Here is a 22,670-nt window from a genome sequence, read left to right on the forward strand (position 1 = left end):
CCGCGCCCGAACGGCTGCGGGGAGCGATGTGCTGCGGCCGGAGGGCAGCGGTCCTAGAGAGGCTAATGGTCCCTTGCTGTGCTGTATGGTGATGGCAGAAATCTCCAGCGTGCTTGGTTTTTTTAAGGGCCTACACTTTACATACAGGTTTTCGCAGTTCCAGAAGCACAGTGTGGTTGCCCACCACACGCAGTGCGCAATCCTTCCTGCCTGGAAGCTGGCTCAGGTGTTGATGAGCCTTGAAGAGTACTGACCCAGTACATTGCTGTGCGCCTCTCAGGCCGTTAGCAATGCAGGGAGCCATCGCTGCCTTCCTCATGCATCTGCCTGAAGAGTGTGCTTGGCAGTGTGTGGCTTGTTTGGTCCCCTGGAGCTTCACAGTGGAAATCCATGTGAAATTACCAGTGCTTTAATACACAGACTGGCAGTTTGTAGCTCGTATGGTTAGCAGGACTTAGCTAGGTGCAGTCTATCCAAACACATCTGCGTGCAGTCCTTTACATGCAGCTTGGGGATTGACCTCCATCACACACATCCTTAGTACTTGCTTTCACTATAACACTAATTAGAAGAGTAACTGCTTGTGAAAGGAATCTTAGGTGGAGATTTTTCTAGATTATAGCTTAAGCGTTTTGAATTTACTTCATTTTTTGAACATACATTTAAATATCTGAAGTTCTTCAGCCACAGTTGATGATAGCCTCATGTTTTTGCATGGTCATCAAGAGGTCTCTTCATAAGACAGTGTTTTCAGGAAACTGTGAGCTTGCTGAACACCTGACAGCTGTCCTTTTGCAGTGACTGGGAGGCAGGAAACTGCTGCTTTTGTGGATCCTTAGTGTAGAATGCAGAAGTGCTGGGATCCCTTCCTCTGTTTGGTTTGTAGAAAGGAAACAGTAATAAAAAGGCATTTGCAAAAGGCACTGAGAGTGCCTGCTTATATACCTGCTTTCATAATGCTGGAGATTTACTGTTCTGGATGTGAGTAGGCCTCAATTTGACCTTGGGACAAGAAAGGTCATGCACATTCCCATATGTGTCCTTACTGTTATGTGAGTTCTCTGACAGAAATCTGTTGGTGAATCACTGCTTGTGCAGACAGCAGTAGCTTGCTCTCTTTGAACAAATCCTCTGAGGCTGCAGATTGTAGAGGGAGCCGCAAGTCTAAAGGACTCTGAGGTTTGTACAGCACGTTTGTCTGCATGTCCACACCGTGGTCCATGCAAGTTTTTGGAAGAGAAGACAACTACTGATTTCACTCATTGCTCCCATCTGCCCGTGTTTCTGCGGTTGTGTTTGTTTTATGCCGTGGAAGATTTCTTTCTAAGATGATAGTCGTGGCCTTGAATGTTTCAGTTGATTTTTGTTTCAGAAGTGCTAAAACCAATGTCATTTGTTTCTACTCACAGACCTTGTGTGCTCACTTGACCCTGCAAAAGCATCTGCTTCTTAAGAGCAGAAACCTGTTGTGTCTTGCCCAGACAAAGATTTACAAGGCAGCACAGAAACCTTCTTTATGTCACTGGAACAGTGTTCTTACCTCATTTGATGCCATTTGTTTGTTCATTTGATCTACAGTCAGAAGAATATGAGAAAAAGATACAAGAGCAAGTAGTACAAACTGCAAGGGGCTGATGAAACTAGGTTGCTTTTTTGGGTTGTAGTCTAAGAGCTCAGGATTAGTGGATTCAATTCTGCTGCTTCTGAATTCAGAAGCAAAACTACTGCTAACTTTAGTGTGACCTGAATCAGATGTTTCAACTCTGTTACCAGAACAGTATTTATTTACTCAGTGCTTTCTGAGTTAAGCTTGTCTGGAGACGTTGAGTGTGATCATAGCAATAGCCCTGCTGACTGTGTACTTGTTCCTCATTCTGCTGTTAGTGTTATGTTTCACACGTGCACTGCCACTGATCTTTAAAAAAAAAAAGTGGAACTTTGTTTTCTTGCTTTGGATATTGCAGCTTATATAAAACATATTGGAAGTGCAAAAATCACTGACAGAAGTGCTGTCTAAAGGTTCCTCTTTGGTTGTTAATATCATAGCAGCTTCCCAAATCTTTCTTGATGCTCTTCTGGGCCTCAGTTATGGCCTCAGAATGGGAAATAAAAAACTAATCTAATCTTTACATCACTTTTTAGAAATTAAATCACAAATTCTGTAATGCTTGCACAGGCTGTCCTGAAAAAGAAACGAATACAGCCTTTCTTTGCACTGCCCAAACTTTCTTTCGTAAGATAAAAGGAAGTCCCTCAGTCAACCACTTATATTATCATTTCTGAGTCTCTAAACCCTCCGTAACTGTTTTTCCAACAAGCTACTGTGATCCCAGAAATGAAGCTCTGAGAAAAACAGTTACAATAAATGCATGTGCAGTATTTGTACTGGGCATAAGGTCATCATAAGAACATTCAGGAACAGTAGTGAGCTGCCTCATGCAAAGAAAGTCCAAACAAGCACCTACAAAATAGGAATAAGAACTGTCTCCCTTTTACATACCAAAGGACAGACTTCATACACAACCAGGGCACATGGTATTTATGGCCTCGCAGGTGTTGACCTCGAGGACCCCAAGGAAAGTTTTGTATCTCTGTGTCTCTGAGCAGAGGATGGATCAGTCTGTGAGTGGAACTTGTGTTTCAGAGCAACAGGGCTCTGAGCCCTGCTCAGTAGGGTGCCTGCAGCTGGCAGTGTTGGCTGAAGGAAACTTCTCTGGTAATGTTTTTCTTGTTGAGAGCAGCGGTGCATATGGGTAATAGTCCCAAGGGAATTTACCTGTTTTTCTGTTTTCTTTTAGAAACAACTGCTTTAAAGATCACAGTTTATTCCTTTATACAAATCCGAGTACCGACGTGTTGTGGTTTCTGTCAGAACAATGACGTGACCTCCATTATACTGTGTATATTTTTAATACTGCTTACAGCACTCCTGCACACATAGAGTGGTTTTGTTCCTAGAAGTTTGATTTCTCATACCTGATAATTCAGAAGTCCTTTTTTTTTTTTTTATTCCCCAGCACTTTGAACAATTAGTTATCCCTGTGCAAACTGAAAGTAAAATACGACTCATAACCTCTGAGTGGAGAGTCTGATTTGGTAGTCCCACAGTGCCCCAGTGCAGGAATAGATAACCATGCCAGGTACCTGGCAGTAGAGGAGCAAGTCGTAAGCCCATAAGTGTAGGTTGTCACTTCTTAAAATGTGGAGAATACATAGTACTAGACTACAACATGCAGTATCTGTTTGATGGGGATCAGTTGTTCCATGGTCTTTTTCATCCTCTACTCTCCCTGGTTTTACCATGGAACTAATACACATGAACCACGTGGAACTAGCATACACGGTCCACAGCCACAAGCAGGGAAGCTGTTGTGTATTCAAAACTACTCTTCATCAGCTTGTGCTATATTGTGTCCTCTGGCTGGCAGTGATGCTGCTGGCAGTGAATGGCAGCCTTCTACAGTGAAAGGTCCTGAGGCACTCTTCTTCTGTACAGTAGAGGAAGAGATACTTGGCTCTCATTATGAGCTGCTTACTTTGTGTTTTAACACTGATTCAGTGTTGTGCTGTGTTGAGCAGAACACCATCATAATGTCTGTGGGACATTTGCTCTATAGGGGACCCGTGAGAGGTGGGCCCCAAAAGAGGATACATTGCTGTTATTGTTATGTGTTATCTTCACAATATTGAAATATTTTGGTCTCCAAGCTTTAGGATTCATGTTGTCAACTACAGCGATGGCTAAGTCATATCCCTCGTGTATAGTGCCTTGTGCTTTCCATACACAGTGAATCATTCTATTATTGCAGTCATGTTTGCTTTTCCTCAGAAGTTCTTGAATACCATTTCTTTATTAAAATAAAGCAAAACAGTCATCCAGTTGATTGTTAGACTGCAGTCAGAAGCCAAGCAGTGGCACTGATTTTCTTGCTACATTTATAAATCAGTGCCTGCCAAATACCAGCAAGTTGATCATAAGTATTTCTATGTGTCTTAGCAGTTACATAGCTCAGCCTCTTACCAGCCTTCTGCTAGAAAACTCTCACAAGGAAGTCATGGAGGGAGACAGTAAGTTAAATGAAGGGTCACTTCAAGTTCTACGTTGCATTTTCTGATTTGTAATAATTTTGCATTATCAGTGCCTGCTTCACCGTGGCATACAGTATATGTGTCAGTTCAGTGTTGTTATGCATTTCACCTGTTTGAAATAGTATGTGTTGAGGATTTCTGTATTAAAAGATGGAATTTTAATTTGTATTTCTGGTCAACTTCTCTAATTTGTATTTCTATTACAGATTGTGGGCAACATATTTACACACTCACTTCCCTGACTTGAGTGTTAGCTCGCTTTTGATCTTATTTTCCATGTTTACTATTTAAGTGCACTTAAAGCCATGCAAAGTAAAAAAAAAAAAAGTGTAGATTACATTTTTCCACATTATTATTGCTGGTGGTAAAAAGCATAAGGCAAAATTGTTTTATATATATATGAGAACGTGGATGTAGAAATTGGTTGTGAGGCAGTAGTAGTAGCTGCCAGGAGAGAATTTAGGCAGTGTCTCAATACCACTTGTATTTCAGTGCTTTCTGATGATACGTTTTTAAAAAGAACTGGAGTACTACAAGCAACCACAGGCCAACTGTGCTTCAGCTACTGGCTGTTGGCACTGCTGCTGGAACTCCTCTCAAAGGGTAAGGGCAGTTCTCTCTCTCACACACACACAAACACACACACATGTGCACAGGAGGCATCCATGAGATATGCATGCTGGCGTTCTATGCGTTTTGATCACATAAAGATTTGCAGTTATGCAGTGGAATATTGAATATAAAAGTAATCCTGAGGAAATGCATGAGTCTCACATAGGTAATAATTCTGCTGCGATTTCCAGAGGCCACAGACATTTTTTATATCATGAATTCAATCTCTCCGTCTTCACTGACACTCACATGACACTCATATGCCATCTTTTTTTCATACTGACTTTGACCTTTTCTGTACTATTGACCCCTTCATTTTCTTATGTCACATATGAGAAGAGGTCCAAAACGTGGATGAGATTTAGCTTAATGTGTGCTTGGAGATAACTTCAACAATCTGAACAGGTAGATGGTCAAAACTATTTTTAAGAGCTAATTAATTAATTCATCTTTCTCAAGAGGGAACATTTTGAATAAATGAGTAACACTGAGACTGTTCTTCAGTTTTACCACAGAGCTTTTTTCTCACTAAGCTAGGTAGGTCTACACATTGAATTACAAAAGCTGAATTATGTCACAGCAGGCTGGCAACATTCTTGTAGAGGTTTCTTTTCTTTCACATGGTACAGGATTTATTCTAAGAAAACAGTGAAAGCAGTGCAGGTATTTCCATCATAAAGGACTTAGTATATTATACTCTTGAATTTGGCAGTATAGTAGTACTTCTTACCATAGCAAGGTTTGGGATTCTTTTGCTTTTCTTTTCTGGCACTGTGCCTGTCATGCAGATTTGAAGAAGTTACCAGAGCAGCAGTGCAGACAATTGCTGAGATGCATGGAGCATTTTTTCCAGTTTGGAGCTCTGTGACTACTTCTGGAGCATCTCGGCCATTTGCTGAAGTAATCGTTTTTGAGGTTGAGGTGCCTTGTCTTCTGTGGGATCCACAGCCTGCAGGAGGGCAGGAGACCTCCACATGAAAGTTGTAGAGTCCCTGGGAGCATTTGGGGTCAGATTCTCTTTGCTCTGTCATGATAGACCAACACAGTTGTGATTCTTCATAAAACTCAGTTTCTCTGAACGTAGAATCATAGAATGGAATCATAGAATGGCTTACATTGGAGTACTCTTGAAAAATCATCTAGTTCCAAGTCCCCTGCCATGGAGGAATCACTTTTCCAAAAAGCTGTAGGCAAGTCATCTCTGCCTCCAAATACTATGATGTTAAAAAAATGTAACTACCTAATGAGCTAACTACTTATTTTTTAATGAGTTTTCCAGCTGCTGTGTTTATGACCATAAGTGTTTAAAACAAGCCATCTTTTTCATTTCTGATCATTAAAATGCAGCGATGCAATAAAACAAAACTGCTGTTTCCTGTTGTTTCCTGTCTGTGTTTTTTGTACTTCACCCTTGATTTCAGAAATCACCTCTGTCTATCATCAGTTGCACAGGACATTCAAAATTCATTTCACATTGGCATTTGTGTGTTCTTGCAGTTTGCTTTAGGTGTTGCTCTGGTTCACATCATGGTGGTGACTCAGTGTCTGTGTATCTGCTTTGAGGGTTTCATCTCTAGAGGGTGATTTTTGAATTGCCCAAAAATATGCTTTGATGTTTGGATAACATTGAGACATTTATTTTTACAGATTATTTCCACTGCTGTGCAGATCTGTACGTCACCAAATCCCACTTACCTCCTCATATTAAGGGTAATTGTAGAAGTAAAGGTTATTCAGATCTCTCTTGTAGGCCTTTTTGTGTGGCTGAATTTCATTGTGTTTTGATGGATGCACACTTCTGAAGATCAAACCTCTCCTCAGATCTTAACCTAATACAAAACAACATTATAATACAGAAACACAGCTCTAGCTGCAAATATAAGGACTGTAATTTCCTTCCAAATATCTTCTGTTTTCTCACAGAGCTGCTGAATGTAGGAAGAAATGCTCATGGTGTTGGTGAACAGTACAGTGACTGTAGATGAGCTCTTTTCTAATGACATTACCACCACACTGCATGGCCATCATACAGTGATGGTAGCTCATTATTGAGGAAATATTTCTCCATAGCAACAACCCAAGGGATTTCCTTTAGGTGTTTCTGCACCTTCCATGTAACAGTTGCCATTTCTGGAACACTAACAGACTTCAACATACGAATCAAGCAGGAATCTTTCTCTCCTGAAGTATGCTGGGCAGGTATTACGGGTTGTTAAGCCTTCCATTGCTGGAAGTGAACTTCAGCATACCAGCTAATTTTAGAAGAGCTCACGTCTCTAACATACAGGGAATGTAGTCCTGTAAATTTATATATCCATTGCAAGTGTGCATTATCATTTTAGTGACTGGATAACCAAGTACAGGCAGTTCAAACAACAGTCTTGGAAGAAGAAAGGTCCCATATTTGAAATAAGGAGGCACCCCTGGGGGTAACCAATTACCTATCAGTCTTTGGAACTGCTTGGCTACATCTCACCCATTCTGACTAACACTGCACAAAGTCACAGAACTGTAGAGGTTGAAAAGGAGCTCTAGAGATCATCTAGTCCAACTCTCCTACTAAAGCAGGTTCCCTAGAGTTGGGAAGAAGTCTTGCACAAGAATATACTTGTAATATACTAATACTTGTAGAATATGGATAAGTGAAACTTATTAGCAGCAGTGGTTTCCTGTCTCATTTCCTCAGGGACTTTCTTTTTAAGATTTTTTTCTTAAATAGGACAAGTGGTTTCAGAGAGTGGTCAAAAAAGGCTGTACCTTACCTTGTTGATCATGGAGAAATTTGTACCATAGGAAGACTTCCTGGAAACCTATATTCTTTGGAAAGAATATTCCCTAACAAAGGTAAAGGTATTGTCTTTTTGTTTCGATGAATTAATAATTCTTAATAGTTAGCTTGCTAAGTTAAGGCCTAGTTCAAGGAATGCTTTATTTTCTTATTCAGTGAGTTAAATGGGACTGCATGACTACAGTTGATACACAAATGTAATTTCAGGAATCCATTCTCATGTTGTACTAATATCTAACATTTAAGTACCCTTTAAATAAAGTAGTTGATGTAAAGCTGTTAAATTAAGGGAGTTTTTCATTTGGCTGTGAGTTGATTTGGATACTAGCCATCATTTGTTAAAATCACATCCAAAGCAGACAGTTTGATATTCCTTTTGGAAGCTTCTGGCTGGCATGTAAAATCTGTTTACTGTTTAGATGACATAATGCTTCCTTCGACTACATTTTCAGCCTTAGTAATACGAATATTTTTTGTTCTCTTTTTCCAGGGAGAAGAGGATTCAGGACATTTCTTCCTTGCCTTTTAAAATATACTGAAAGCTACAGAATAAATTATTTCAGTTTCATTAATAAACAGTTTTCTACCTGCTTGCCTGTGCATTCCTTTTAGTACACAAGATGAATGAGGCACATATGCCTGATTGCTTACACAAGATACAATGGGGGGATGAACATTGTGATAGGATACGTTTATCAAATATTAGCATCTATGGCTGAATGCAGGGAAACATCTCATTTATCTTGCTATTAATCAAGAGAGCCTACTTCAAATACTGAATTTCTCCTTACAGACAAGTGGAGAGGACTTTACAAGGAGCTCTTTGGAAAACTTGACTGACATGTCACCTTTTCTTTGTATGCAGGTTGAGCATCTGCATAAGGATGATTTAACAGTCCTCTTCAAGAGGATGAAAAGCCGAGTTTTAGAAAGTTCTAAGGCCCAGGGTGAATCTGCAGTTTATTATACTTGTTAAATAATAAACTTAACAATATGCTTACCTATAACTTAACCGCAGGTGTCCACAGTTGGTACGTCCTCCCCATTGGCATTCCCCCTTAGCCTGTCTGTCAGTCAGAGCATGAGTTGACAAGGTTGCCTCTTCGGCCTGCTTGCATGTTTATTTCTTGAGTATCAAATAATTATTTGGACAAGAGACATGCTTACCTTTGTCTTGGTGTAGCAAGCACGAGAATTTTGTCTCTTTTTCTTTTTTTTTTCTTCTTTTGTCTGCTGTTAGGAAATGGTTCTTTTCCACCTCCATTATTGAATTGTTGGTCTAGAACGCTGAAATCGTACAGTTTAGTTGGAAGATTAATGAGGTGTGATTTCTTTCTCAATTTAAATTCTAAAAGAAGTCACAAGATTCATACACAATTTATTACACTTCGTAGTTTGTTTTTGGTGAATATACTTTGTTTTAATGGGGTAGGTGTAAAGGGTCATTTGCCCTTTTATATATGGACATATACTGTGTAACTAATATTTTCCTTCATTACTTTTAAATGTTTACCAAAAGCATTGTAAATGCTTTGTCCATATTTAAATGTATTTTGACTATTACATGTAACAATGCTTTTTAAGCTTGAAATTGAATCCCCTGCAGTTTCATCTCTTCAAAGAGATGCACATGCATAATTTTATGCACCGTGAGTAATCTCATTGGCTTCAAAGAAACTGCCCAATGCATGAAGTTGGTTGAGTCTTTTTAGGAACAGGGTTTTTTACTGTGTTGAATACTCAGAGGTTGGTATTGTTATCTTTATTTGAAAAACAGAAACAAATGTTTATGTTAGAATTCCATTTCACTCACTTGACCAAGAAGACTTGTAAAAAGTGAACTTCAAGAGATAGAGGAGAATAATGTGTAACTACCAATTTGACCATGTCTTCTTGACTGTTGGCTCCATGTACACACACCACCTCACACATCACATTTTTTGCTTGTTTTTTTTAATTATTATTTTTGTATGTAAATGCACACAGGCATACACGCACACAGCTTCTTGGTGGACTGTGCTGTTGATATCTTTTCCTAGGACTGAGATGTAATGCTGTGGCCTGAACTCCAGCTACTTGCATTGTAGTTCTCTTTTGTGTTCGTTCTTGGGCATGGCTGTTTCTCAAAAGTGGAAAAAGGGGAAATATCAACTGAGGAAAACCAAGCATTGGAGCAGGGTGCATGGGATAGCAGCCTATACCTTTGGAGGTTTTTAGACTGGACAGAGCCCTAGTCAAGTTGCTCTGAACTCAGTGTTGTCCCTGCTTTTAGAAATAAGATGGGACTCAGTAACTTTATAGGTTCCTTTCAGCTTTTCTGTGATTCTGCATTGAGGTATATCTTCAGATGTAATTTGTAGAACAGCAATCACCAGGTTTTTTGTTGGTAACTCTGTTTTCAGATCTGAGATTGATTTTTGCAATGGGAAGTTGCACAGGGGTTCCAGCCCCAGATCTCAGCCTCTCATTTGAGGAACTGCAGAACATACAGTGTTGAATCTCCAGGGTGAAATTAAGCACTTCATGCTTAATGCTTAACATGTTTAGTCCTTGGAGCCTGACAAAGAGTATATAGTTCAGGGACTGCTGAGGGTGTCCTTAGGGATGGAGAGGTTGGGGAACCATTTGAAGGAGGTAACAGTAGAAGTGGTAGCCTGCACCTGAGGAAAGCATTCTCAAGCATTTCTCAGAGTATGTATTAACAGGCAGCAGACTTGGCATCACTTGGTTTCTGTGCTTTACCTTCGCTCCTGCCTCCCGTACAGTCTGTTTAGATACATTCTAAAGAGTTTTTTGAGCACAGTCCCTGCCTTCATCCCTCTCCCTACTTCGGTTATCATCTCCCAACCATGTTCTCTAACTTCCCTGAAGTATGCCCTCTGTACTGCAGTACTGTCTGGAAGTAATTTTTCCCTGTTTAAGTAGTATTTAAACTCGATAGGATTGTATGGCACAGAATGAAACATGAAAAAACAGCTTTCAAGGGTTAGCTTTTAATTTTTCAAGTGGCATAACACAATTATGTCCCACAACTAAGTCGTTCCTCTTTGACTGTTTCATCTTATTTGTATGTTCGAAAAGATTCACTGAGATGCCTCATATTTTATTAATGAGACCAGTATTAGGGATTTCTAGAAACTACTTATGTGAACAGCAAGAAGGATAAGACATATTTATCTACATCTGCTGAAAACATCTGATGTACTGCTCCTGTGATCATCTAGTGATATTAAAAAAGGGAAGCTAAGCTTCCTAGTATGCATGTTTATACTCAGTATAGGATAAAGTACAATATACTTCATGATCTATTAATATCAATGTTTTTTCTGATGTGGTAATTATTTTTGAAGAAGATTAGCCTGGAGCTACTTAATCTCTTGGCAAGTTGTCTAAAAGGTACAGTTTGGGGGGATGACAGTGACTGTAGGTAAGTATTGCAGAAGACAGAACTTATTCTCAGCTATTTCAAGTGATTTTGTTCTGATACAACTGTGTTGAACTTCATATGTTGGCATGCAGTTAACGCATTTTTGTAGGTGGACCTAAGGGCAGACCTTCAGATTATGAACTTCCTGAGATTTTACTCTGAAAATCCTACAACAAGCCATGACATTTAATGAAGAAGTGTTGAGTTTAGTATTCCAGCTCCCCATAATGATTACAAGTTAGTTGAGTACCGTGTTGTTTTTTCCACTGTTGCTGCAGATGCACACAGTAGGGACTACTGTTTCCTGAGTTCACAAGAATGTAGCTGTCAGAGAATGTGTAGGGATAGATTATACTTTAGGCAACACTCAGAAGAGGACCAACCCGCTCAACCATAATAGTGCCCCCTAAGCTTTCCAAAATTTTTTCCTGACCATACCTGACCATTTCCTACACAGTTGTATAATTATTCCATATTAAACTGCTGAGTTTGAGGGAAAAACTACATTTCATGGTAGCTGGGTTTATTCTATGGAAAAGAAAATTCCTGAACTGCTTGAGGGTGAAATACAAGCATCAGTAGAAACTTTCTACGTATCTGAATATAAACATAAAAGCAAATATATTTTCTACATTGCGTGATCCAATGTCAGAGCTATGGTGATAACACTCCTACAGCTTTTTTATTGCTGCTTATCTATCACATCATTGCATCAGAAGAAATCTGCTGATGTGTCTTCATGAAACTGAACGCGCGTTAAGTAGGGCTTGCAGCTTAGTGAGCAGTGTGTGTGAGAGCAACTCATCACTCTTCCATCCTCAGCAGATAGGCATTTTGAGATCCAGCTATATGTTGCTGCCATCTTTCATACAAACAAGATTCATTACTGACATCGTGCTTTTCTTTCTCATTTATTCCTGATTGACACAGATTGCAGTAGAGGAGAAACGGTCCATGCCCTAGTATGATGGGATCAAACACCTTCATGGTGTTAAGTGCTATGTTAAATGCAAGGTAAAATGCTGCTATTGCCTAAGGAGCATTCACAAAAGCTAACTTAAACGGAGTGATGATCTTGGTTGGCAGCCTCTTGTCAATGAAGAGAGACAGGTTCCTCCAGGCAACAGGTAAATTAGTCTTTTGCTTTGAATCACTGTCTGGAAGGGTCTTCCCCTCCTCTCCACTGTCTAGATGAATGAGCTTCCCCAGAGTGATGCTGTGCTTTGTGAGTCATGTCCTGTGCTATGAAGGTTAAGCTAAACTCCCCTGTGCAACAGCTACCAAAATCAGTGACATTCGCTGACGGTGGGTATGACTCAAACATATTAGAAAACAGTATTTGAATAAAATCGCATTGGAATCTTTCTTCCACATCAATCAATTATCAAGTCCTGCTGGCTGGGAATGGGGTTTTATCTGAAGGGTCACCTGGCACATAATCAAAGTCATGTCAATTTAATAAACATGCAAAAAAGTAGACTAGCATCAATAAAGACAACATTGAATCAGCATGGGGCACCATGCTCAGCTGTGCCAGTAAAGTAGAGATCGCTCACAACTTAGCAGGCAATGGGAGCAGCTAAACAATATTTCACAGGAAAGCAAACAAGTTTCTTTAAAATGGCATTTGCTTTCCTTGTGCTTTCCTTACTGAGCTGGACAGCCCCATTTTTGAAGATGCTACGAACTTCAAACTAAAGTTGTGCAGCTGTTAAGTTTTACAGTGAAGCAGCGTCAGCGGACAGAGTGCAGATAGTCTCCAAGTGGTTTGTCCAACATAAATGTAAATGTTAAAAGACATTTTTGTTTTCTTTTTATTTATTTGTTTGTTTATTTACTTATTAACTATTTGTTGTTAATATGACATTTTGGCAGAAATCGCCATAACCTTTCAGGCCTCACTGAGGTGAACTTTCTACCATTTATTTGGTAATAGCAGCTGATACATGATTCCAAAAGTAATCCTTGTGGATGAATTGAATGAATGCTTGTCATCTTCCTGCGTATTTATGCTGCTGAGTTTCAGGAGAAATGAATTCATGTATTTCACAGTAATTTAAATTCCATGTTGGCAGGTCCTACTAAGCCTGGGGACACCCAATTCAAAATCTCTCTGTTTATGTGAAATACTCAAAGCTACTTGCTTGTTTTTCCCGTGGGAATATTTTCACATAGGAATCTTCTGGGAAATCATGCAGTAACTCTTCTATAGTTTGAGTTGAACTTTTGTGTGTGCATCCCTTCGTGGTTAGAGTTTGGAGGGCATGTAATTGCTGAAGATGAGAGTTAATGAATATTTTTCTCATAACTGATGACTGTAAATTCACAAAAGTAGTCTAAGTGGGAATTTTAGTAACATTAGAGTGCTTTAAGCTCTCCTCTGAGAAAGGTTGAAGCTAAATCGTGATAAAATAGTTTTCAAAAATTATTTTCAAGAATTTACAGGGCTTATTCAATTTACGTCCTATCTTGGGTAACATTATCCTAGCAGGCCTGTTCAAATTGGCTATATTTTTAGAAGAGAATCCTCACTGAATTACTTTTAAAAAATGTGCAGTCTTTAGTGTATAGATCTATGAATATCAGAGAATACATTTATACATCAACATTTTATCAAATCCCTGGGAAATGCTTTTTATTTGCTTGGATATGAAAAGTAGTTGGTTAACTAAGGATTCTTCTGCTAAGCCAGGATTAGGGCTTTTTTGTCCACCTGTTACTTTTTAGCGTTCAACTACTGCTGTCAAACAACATAACATTTTATTATTTCTCTTCATAATTTGTATTATTAAGAGAACAGTACCACCACTCTCTTCAAGTGAGCTGTTGTCGATCTGAACTGTAGACTGCGTTCAGAACTGGAGCAAGCTTGGTGTTCTTGAGCAGTTCTCAATTCAAGAGAACATACCTTCTTCCTGTGGATCTCATTTTAGGATTTTTTTTAAAGGTATACCAGAACACTGTAAATTATATTCCTTTTGTTCTGCTTACCAAAGCATTAAAATACAGTCTTCATACTTGAAGAGGGTGTTTTGAAAGTGATCACTGTTCTTGGGATGGTTAATTCTATTCTAACTTTCACAAGTTGTTCTGTCTTACTTTCATATCCATTGTTAGAAAAATGTAATTACATGAAAACAAAATGCATCTACTGGGTCAAAGCCCAGTATCCTGTCTGTGGTGGTTGCAAAACCCAAATGCTTAGCAAGAAGTATTAAAATAGACAAACATATGGTATTATTTTCTTGAATAAACCCTCCCACTGTCCAGCAGTCTGTGGCTTGAAGATGATGCAAGAGAAAAATGGTATAATTATCTGTGTATTTAATAATTCTTGCTATACTTTCTTTTCCATTTCTTTGGTCTAGTTGCTTTCTTGATCCACTGTATTTGTTGCTTCCATAATACTGTAGGGCAATGAGTTGCACCATTTAATTGCACACTGTAAAAAAAAAATACAATTGTAAATACAGTGGTAAATACAATTAACAGTGGATTCTGATTTGGTTGGTAATGCTTTAATTCAGATTATTAGCTGAGATACGGCTGACTAAATGTTTTTAGTGCAGATATTTTTTCACCATATCCAATGAGTAGACGTTGTTAATAAGGATTAAAAAGATTGTTTTAAACCATATCTTTTTTCTATTTTTAAGAATATTTAGCTGGGATGAAACTTAAGTGTCACCTAAATGAGCCTTTCAGTGTTTGTATGTATGCCAGTGTAACATGCTGAGCTACTATATAGTGGATACTAGGTCTTGTATTTCCAGAGTTCAGACCACAGTTTAGCTTAGGGTATTGTTGTCAGGGAGGTAACAGAACTAAAGCATCAATTCGTAGCTGATATGTCTAGTGTAGGTTCATTGTAAAGCTTCCAGGTGAATAGTTTTGCCTGTAGGCTTGTGAAGATGCACGCAGGCTGAGCTGTCTAATACACATTGTGGGATGAACAGTCATGTAAAAATACAGTAAAGTAAAATTGATATCATTTGAAATGTTTATTTTCCAGAGCTCCTTTTGTAGGTTAAATGCACAGCAGTGACTTTTCTCTCTGTTATACAGAGGAGCCAATATACTGTTACACACCACACAACTTCACCCGCGATCAAGCCTTGTATGCCAGAGGATATTGTTGGACAGAATTAAAAGATGCCTTGCCAGGAGTTGATGCCAGCCACTGGCCCTCCTTGTTTGAGCATAAGTTCCTACCTTATGCACTGCTGGCTTTTGCTGGGATAATGTACATTCCAGCTCTGGGCTGGGAATTTCTGGCCTCCACCCGACTGACTTCAGAGCTTAATTTTTTGCTTCAGGAGATCGATAATTGCTACCACCGTGCAGCTGAAGGACGGGCACCAAAAATAGAGAAACAGATCCAGTCCAAAGGCCCGGGGATCACAGAGAGAGAGAAAAGAGAAATCATTGAGAACGCAGAGAAGGAAAAAAGCCCTGAACAGAATTTGTTTGAGAAATACCTGGAAAGAAGAGGACGAAGTAACTTCTTAGCTAAGCTTTATCTCGCGAGACATTTGTTCATCATCTTTTTAAGCATCATACCAATTACATACTTATCCACCTACTATGCTACACAGAAGCAAAATGAATTTACATGTGCTCTAGGAGAGCCTCCGGACAAGACAAGCAGCTCCAAATTGCACATCAGAGTGAACTGTAAGCTGCCATCTGTCCAGCTCCAGCGGATTATTGCAGGCGTAGACATCTTTCTCCTCTGCTTTATGAACTTGATCATCCTTATCAACTTAATTCACCTCTTCATATTTCGCAAGTCCAACTTCATATTTGATAAACTGAACAAAGTTGGAATAAAGACCAAGAAACAGTGGCAGAAGTCCCAGTTTTGTGACATCAATATTTTGGCTATGTTTTGCAATGAGAATCGGGACCACATAAAATCACTGAACCGTCTGGATTTTATTACGAACGAAAGTGATCTGATGTATGACAACGTGGTGCGCCAACTGCTGGCGGCGCTGGCCCAGTCCAATCACGATGCCACCCCAACCATGCGTGATTCAGGGATCCAGACAATAGACCCAAGCGTCGACCCAGCAGACATCGATGGCAACGAGCAGCTCATCATTAAGAGACCAAGGAAGAAGATGAAATGGATCCCAACTACCAATCCACTTCCTCAGCCTTTCAAGGAGCAGTTAGCCATTATGAAGGTCGAAAATCATAAACCTGAAAAGCCTAAGCCTGTGCGGAGAAAAACGGCGACGGATAGCCTTATTGCTCCTTTGTTAGAATCTGCTGCAAAAACCTCACAGCAATCATCAGCTCATAAAACTGAATCAAACACCGTCCCGAGCACAGGCAGTGAAAAGAAACACACACGGCACTTTTCCTTGGATGTACATCCATATATACTTAGTAGTAAAAAAACCAAGCCAGAGATTCCAGCCATCCCCTCGATGCCTACATCAAAAAGCCAAGAGGGTGGATTTCTAAACCAGGAAGAGAATGTCATAGTACACGTTACCTCCTCTCTCAAAGGTACAGTATATCGTAATGACAGTACCACCTTCACAGACAATGATTTTTGTAGTGATCTTCAGGAATGCAAAGCTTATTTGAACTTTTTGACCTATTTTGCTAGATTTTGGGATAAATAATAATATTAGGATGTGTAGGCCTCAGAAGCAGTAGTTGTCTCTATCAGAACACAGCTATATGGAGAATAAGCATTATTTCAGGTAGAGCCATACAAAAACAGCCTGCAAGTTATTGCTACGGGTAGCTTTTCAAATGTCAGCAGATTTTCACAGTAATTAAAGTAGTTGTGCCTACTAAGAAAATGAGGAGAGTTCAGCCTCTAAAACACTTTTCCTGCTCCACTAGCATCTGGCATTTTTCAGATTGGCTTTATTCTCAAGCTATATAGAAAAAAATCTCTTTGATTACCAATTCTTAGGGACTGGCATTTGCCACCTACGAAGGCACAACTCACATTATGTTGTTCTTCACCCCAAAGACATCTTAATTTGCCCTTTGTCTCACATGGACCGGAGGATGAATGGTCTGAAGTGTGGGTGCTGGTCTGGGATTCAGGAATTCAACCACTCACTTCCCGTGTGGCCTCACAACTCTTTCTGTGCCTCAGTTCCCTGTGTGTGTCTTGCAAATGCAACCCCTTTTCTGTCTTAAAGAACTTTTCCAAATATATTAACAATTGCTGTATGCTAGAGTGATGGGGAAAGCCATGTAAGCACTAAGAAAAGCGATCAGTAGATAAGCTGACAGGCAGGTATATATCTTCTTGTTGATTTTGTAAGCTACTGACATAAGAAACACTGTGCAGAAAGATTTGTACATACTTAAAGCAATGGCTCTCATCTCATTACAAGCTAAGACCTCCCTCTGGGCCTCGACAGACTGACAGCTACCGTCACCCCACTGCCCAGCAAAGAAGTGATTTGAGGTATAAAAGTTTCTGTCACTTCCAAATCGTTATGCTCCTCAGAGCCTTCCAACTCCCTGATGTGCATGTGAGCTATTCTACAGCTTTCCTTATCCGATCACCTGCTCTGATTTCAACTCCTCAAAACTACTGGGGTTTTCTGGTCTCAGTTACCTTCATCTAAATTAGTGCTTGAATATTATAAGAGTGAAAAATAATTACTGTAGTTTTGGGGCTCTGTTACTCTCCATTGCAATTGAAAGTATTCAGCTTTGCTTTTGAGTTAGAGCAACATTGCCGTCCATCAGGTAAGGCAGACTTCTAATTTCTGGAAAGAGACATCAGTTAACGACAAATTGCTGAGTTCTTCCTAAAGACAAGTGGCTTACAATATGTAACCACTATTTTTTCCCATTGAAAATATCAGCACATTTTGTATTCCATCTTGTGGATTTCAACATTCATAACATTTGTCAAAACATTAAATCATAACACATAAAAAACATCTGCCAAACCATAGAGGAGAGTAAAAGATACTTTTCAGTTGTTTTCTGTTTATTTTATGAAAATACCATTCACATTAGGAAGCATGAGCATGCATAGAAAGTGAGATTTACAAAACCCGTTTGTTGTTTGTCCCGTTTCCCTGAGCTTACAATCCTGTTGTTATGAAACAGCCCTGTTGGATTTCTCAGAGGATCCTAAGAAAATTCATTTTGGAGTCCTCTCCTGCTTCCATTGAAAGCAATGGCAGGACTGCCTTTATTGGTTGAGTACACTGCTCTGTGATGCACTGGGAAGGTGAAAGACTGCCCGTCTTCTAACTGGCTCTTTTGATTTCTTCTAGACACCCCTCATCCTGCAAAAGAGATGCTGTACTCATCTGAGACATGCAGAACTGTGCCTGCCGCTGGGGCTTTTGTCACATGCAACCACAACCATATAGCCACGACCACAGCGACAAGTATGACTCTGAACCCAGCCAAAGCAGAACCAGCCCCTGCGCTGAACTGCAACCCCACCCACCCTCTGCTGCACATCAACACGCTGTATGAGGATCACGAGGAGGAAGTTTCAAACATAATCGACAATGGGATTCACTCCCCGACTGACGCAGGGGAAATTCTTTCCATCCCCACCCCTAAGCAGATACGGCTGGCAACGTTTGATGAACCGATGGCAATCGTGAGCTCGGTGGAGTACTGAAGCCCCATGGCTGCTCTCTGGTGGCCAAGCCCAAGGCAGTGCGAGTGGAGAAGCATCGTCGCCTTCAACACTGCACTTCACTGCATGAGCATGGAGAGCTTTCATACGAACTGTAGCTCTTGGTAATAACACCAAACCGTTTTTCAGGATCACGTCATGAGCACTGTCATTTACAACATAGAATAAGTAAAACCTGGTGGAAGTAGACCTTTAACACCAAGACAACCATTAGCTCTAGCTCTGAACTATAGCTTCCTGATTGAATTGGTCTTAGCACAACTTATGAACATTAGAAGTCTGATGGCATGCCACAGTAATTTTAGCGAGTATTTAAACCGTTTGCATTCAGAATCACTGATGAAAGCTAAAAAGACACAGAGGTGAGGTATGCTTTTTTAATGGCAGTAGTTAAATAAGAGTTTTTTTTCTAAGCAGAGAGGGGTTGTTTTTTTTCAATTCAGGATTACAAAAAAGTTATATGCAAGCCAATTTTTGTTTGTTTGCTTCTTTAGCTCACTGACGTTGGGCTCGATGGAGACTTAGCTGAAAGGGCCTTACTACCACCAGCAGCATTTAAGTGCAAAAGGAATGGATACATTCAACCTCTTGCATTTATAAATGAAAATACCTGAGGTATGCCCCGCCCTTTAACAAGCTTTTATTGTGATGGAAGATGCTGAAATAAAGAGTTTATTTTTTTAAATATATTTTACCATGGGAAAAAAATTACTTTAATAACTTTTCAAACCAGGTGTTTGTTGCTTTTAACAAAATATGTAGAAGAGAGTCATTGTAGCTGCTTATTTTTCATAGTGTATTTATGAACCAGGTTAGAAACTTCTATGGGTGCTTCACTGATGAAAAATCTTACAGAGGTTGTTACAAAACATCTTACAAAATATGAAACCAGCAAAATCGTATTCAAATAACAGGATTAAGGAAGCCTATGAATTTAGGTGTCCAAGCTTGGCTAGTTCTTGATTCAGCAAACACTTAAGGCTATGGATGTCACTGAAATGACCCATATGTTCTTTGTAAAGCTAAGTACATACTGAAGTGGCTTTGCTGGATCTGGACTCTAGTGCAAGCAGACAATGGTCCTGCTGTATGTGCTATCATTCTGATTCAATATTTGCCTTCCTTGGCTCAAAGCACATCTTCATCCCCATCTTCCTATAACTTTGATATGTGTGATTTAATAGAAAATTCTAGTATAACTAAAACACCTATTAAAAATGTATCATGCAATAACCATTCTCAGCAAAATGATAGTGAAACAAAAAGTGACTGTGTTGAAATAATATTACTACCAGAATTATGGACTATGTGTGTTTGCATCAAATTATGTATAATGAATGGTAGAAGAAATATGCAGCACAAATACAGGATTGAAATCTTGAATTTATTTTAATTTATTACCTCAGACATGGATATATGATACCAGTATTTAATGAAAATAGCACTGAAAATAAATACATATTATTCTGAATAGCTTAACGTGTACTATGTCCTAGTGTAGTTACATACAAGTGGGATTCTGGTAGAAGCAGTAGGTGGGACGTGTAAAACCACTATTCCCCCATACAGTACTGCGCAGTATTTTCAGCCCAAACAGCCAAATATCAAGAAGCAAACCACAGGATATGTAGCACAGTCAGGAGAGGAAACAGTGGGAATGGCTGAAGGATGGGCCTGTGACTTCCTGAGGTCCCAGCACTGTGGAGCTTTCTGTGTGAGACTGCCTTGGGGTGAGTGAGCACTTGAGCTGTTTGCCAGCTGCCTGTGGCTCAAGGCTGTAGGTTTTCTCCTCTTCTAACGCATTTGAGGGTGCTTGGCATCACTGTCATCTGTCATTTGGTAGAGCAGTGTGAAGATTCTAAAAAACAAATCTGTATCTGCACAGCCAAGTCCTGCAAGCTTTCTCCTCATGGGCACTCTGGGAATGGAGCATCCCCATGAACAGACTGCAAACACAGCCAGTGGCTGCCACCTGTGGAGGCTCATCTGAGGTCAGTGGCATATCCAGGCTTTGGTGGTGAGCTGAATGCCCCCCTGCATTATATTCACTCATACACAATCCTGTAATTAGAATTTTTTTTTTTTCCCAAGCAAATTAAATGTCTCCAATTTGACTACCCACACAACGCACGTTCTTAGAGGACCTTCTGTCCCATTGGGGTTAATGGCTGCTGTCCCACAGAAACCCTTTTCTTCAGAGTACTTCTTCAGAGTGCATTAGACAACCAGACAGTAAGGATAAGTACCAGCAGTATCTTTTGGACTACATTTAGGTTGTCCAGACCTGGCAGGAGACCAGCCAGCTCTATCTCACTCTTAGAGAAGTGCTTTTGTTGGGATTTCTTTAGTGCACTAATGCTTTTTATTACTGGTGTTACTAACATTTCTCTGTAGCTGGTAAATGTGCATATACACAAACACATCCAGGCTTCTCAATACCAGCTATGTAAAGTCATAGAATCATAGAATGGCCTGGGTTGAAAAGGACCACAATGACCATCTAGTTTCAACCCCCCCCTGCTGTATGCAGTGTCACCAACCACTAGAATACCACTACATACCTATAAATGCTGTATATACATGTAAATACATATTGCATATAGAAAATAGCCTCTACTTTGCAAAGGAGCTATACAAGGAAATCTTCATTTCCAATAACCATTGCCCAATTCATCAACATGTTTCATCTCTGATTGCTGGGATTTTCTGCTGCTAGGCATGACAGTGACAGGCCTCTGTTCCATGCTGAATTAGGGGTGCTGGGTAGTTCGTATTTTGATGTTGACAGCAAATTAGTCCCTGATTTTGAGCTTTAGAAGATATATATCGTCGTTGTCCCAGCTTAGAGATAAAGCCATTGAGGCACAGGAAAGTGAGACAATTTGTCCCAAAGCTAATTAGGCTGTGTCTAAAGAAGAGTTGAGATTGCCACAGGTGGGACATCGCCCTGTTCCCAGCATAGTAATGGGGTATCCTTGCATGGTGCTGTAAAGCTCTTGGAATTCTAGCAGAAAACACCTTTTTTTTTTTCCTCCCCTTCCAGAAGCACTGTAGAATATTGATCACGGGATGTTTTTCTTTAAAGAAACAATGGGTTTTCTCAGTAAAATTGCTCTGCTAAAGCACAAGCCTCAGAGCACAATAGGAGTTTTAAGCAGAACAATTATTTTTCAGACACCTTCCAATATTTTCTGGCTTTTAATGAGGAACATTCCACTCTGCCTGTAAACAGACTATAACTAATGGGAAAACATTCTATGTGCATTACTTACAAGCAACAAATTTTCAGCATTTGCTGTTCTCTGAGCAGTTTTAAGGCATTGCTTAGCAATTTTGCAACACTGTGCAAACAGAAAAATTTACGAATGACTCCACCACAACACCAATGAGAACCTCAGGGTTCCGCAGGTCACATTCAGCGAAATGCTACCCAGCTGATCCTGCTGTCCTGGGTGGTTACTGATGTTCTGACTTAATGCTTTGTTGACTTGCTGCTTATTCACAGGATGAATTAGCCCGGAGCCAGAGCCAGCTTAATCTGAAAGAAGTTCTGGGACTCCTACTGGGCTTAAGAGCAAAGAAGTTTACTGGCTCTATTGGTTAACTAGAAATCATTTTGCTTTATAATCTTAGGGCTCATGGCATTCACCAGTCAGTCTTTCCAAAAACACATCCAGGCAGTGCACAATAAATCCCTGGGAGAGGAATGCATGCTTTGTAAGCAAAATCTGATGTCTTGCATGAGATAAGATAGAAACTCCCCCCTCTGCACTACTGCAGATGCCTGCCTGTAAAGAAAGTTTGTGTGCTTAACAGATTCTACTGTTTTTGGTCTTGGAGCTTTTGCAGTGTGTCATGAGAGTAACTTCAGTTGTTGCTCAGGAACAAGAAGTGGGGCATGGGGAGCAAAGCGAGGGGGCAGATGGGGACATTTTGTTGTTGAGAGAAAGAGCTCCTGGGAGCAACTCAAGAACTTCCTTTGTGAAGTGACGGATGTGTTCATCCACGAAAGCTTGGGTAGAAGACGTGCCAGAATGAGAACCAGGAAACCTCTGTACTCTTTGTCCTATACATACAGTCCTGCACGCTTCTCACTGACAGGTTTACCC

The 22,670-nt window shown here is 39.9% G+C and overlaps 1 protein-coding gene across 2 annotated transcripts; it reads left to right on the forward strand.

Annotated features, from left to right (window-relative positions):
• Positions 1–6: 6 nt before the first annotated feature.
• On the forward strand, positions 7–21,042 carry PANX2 (pannexin 2). 2 transcript variants are annotated; one of them, XM_031553099.1, is made up of 4 exons: positions 7–7,545; positions 7,980–16,433; positions 17,285–17,358; positions 18,185–18,270. In XM_031553099.1, the coding sequence occupies exons 2-3, from the start codon at positions 14,948–14,950 to the stop codon at positions 17,314–17,316; spliced, it is 1,518 nt and encodes a 505-aa protein (XP_031408959.1). In that variant the 5' UTR covers positions 7–7,545; positions 7,980–14,947; the 3' UTR covers positions 17,317–17,358; positions 18,185–18,270. The 2 variants fall into 2 exon arrangements, with proteins under 2 accessions (XP_031408959.1, XP_031408958.1); XM_031553098.1 differs by lacking the exon at positions 17,285–17,358 and having other exon boundaries at positions 18,185–21,042.
• Positions 21,043–22,670: the final 1,628 nt, after the last annotated feature.

The sequence above is a fragment of the Meleagris gallopavo genome, chromosome 1 (assembly GCF_000146605.3).
Source record: "Meleagris gallopavo isolate NT-WF06-2002-E0010 breed Aviagen turkey brand Nicholas breeding stock chromosome 1, Turkey_5.1, whole genome shotgun sequence".
In the NCBI taxonomy this organism is placed as follows: Eukaryota; Metazoa; Chordata; class Aves; order Galliformes; family Phasianidae; genus Meleagris; species Meleagris gallopavo.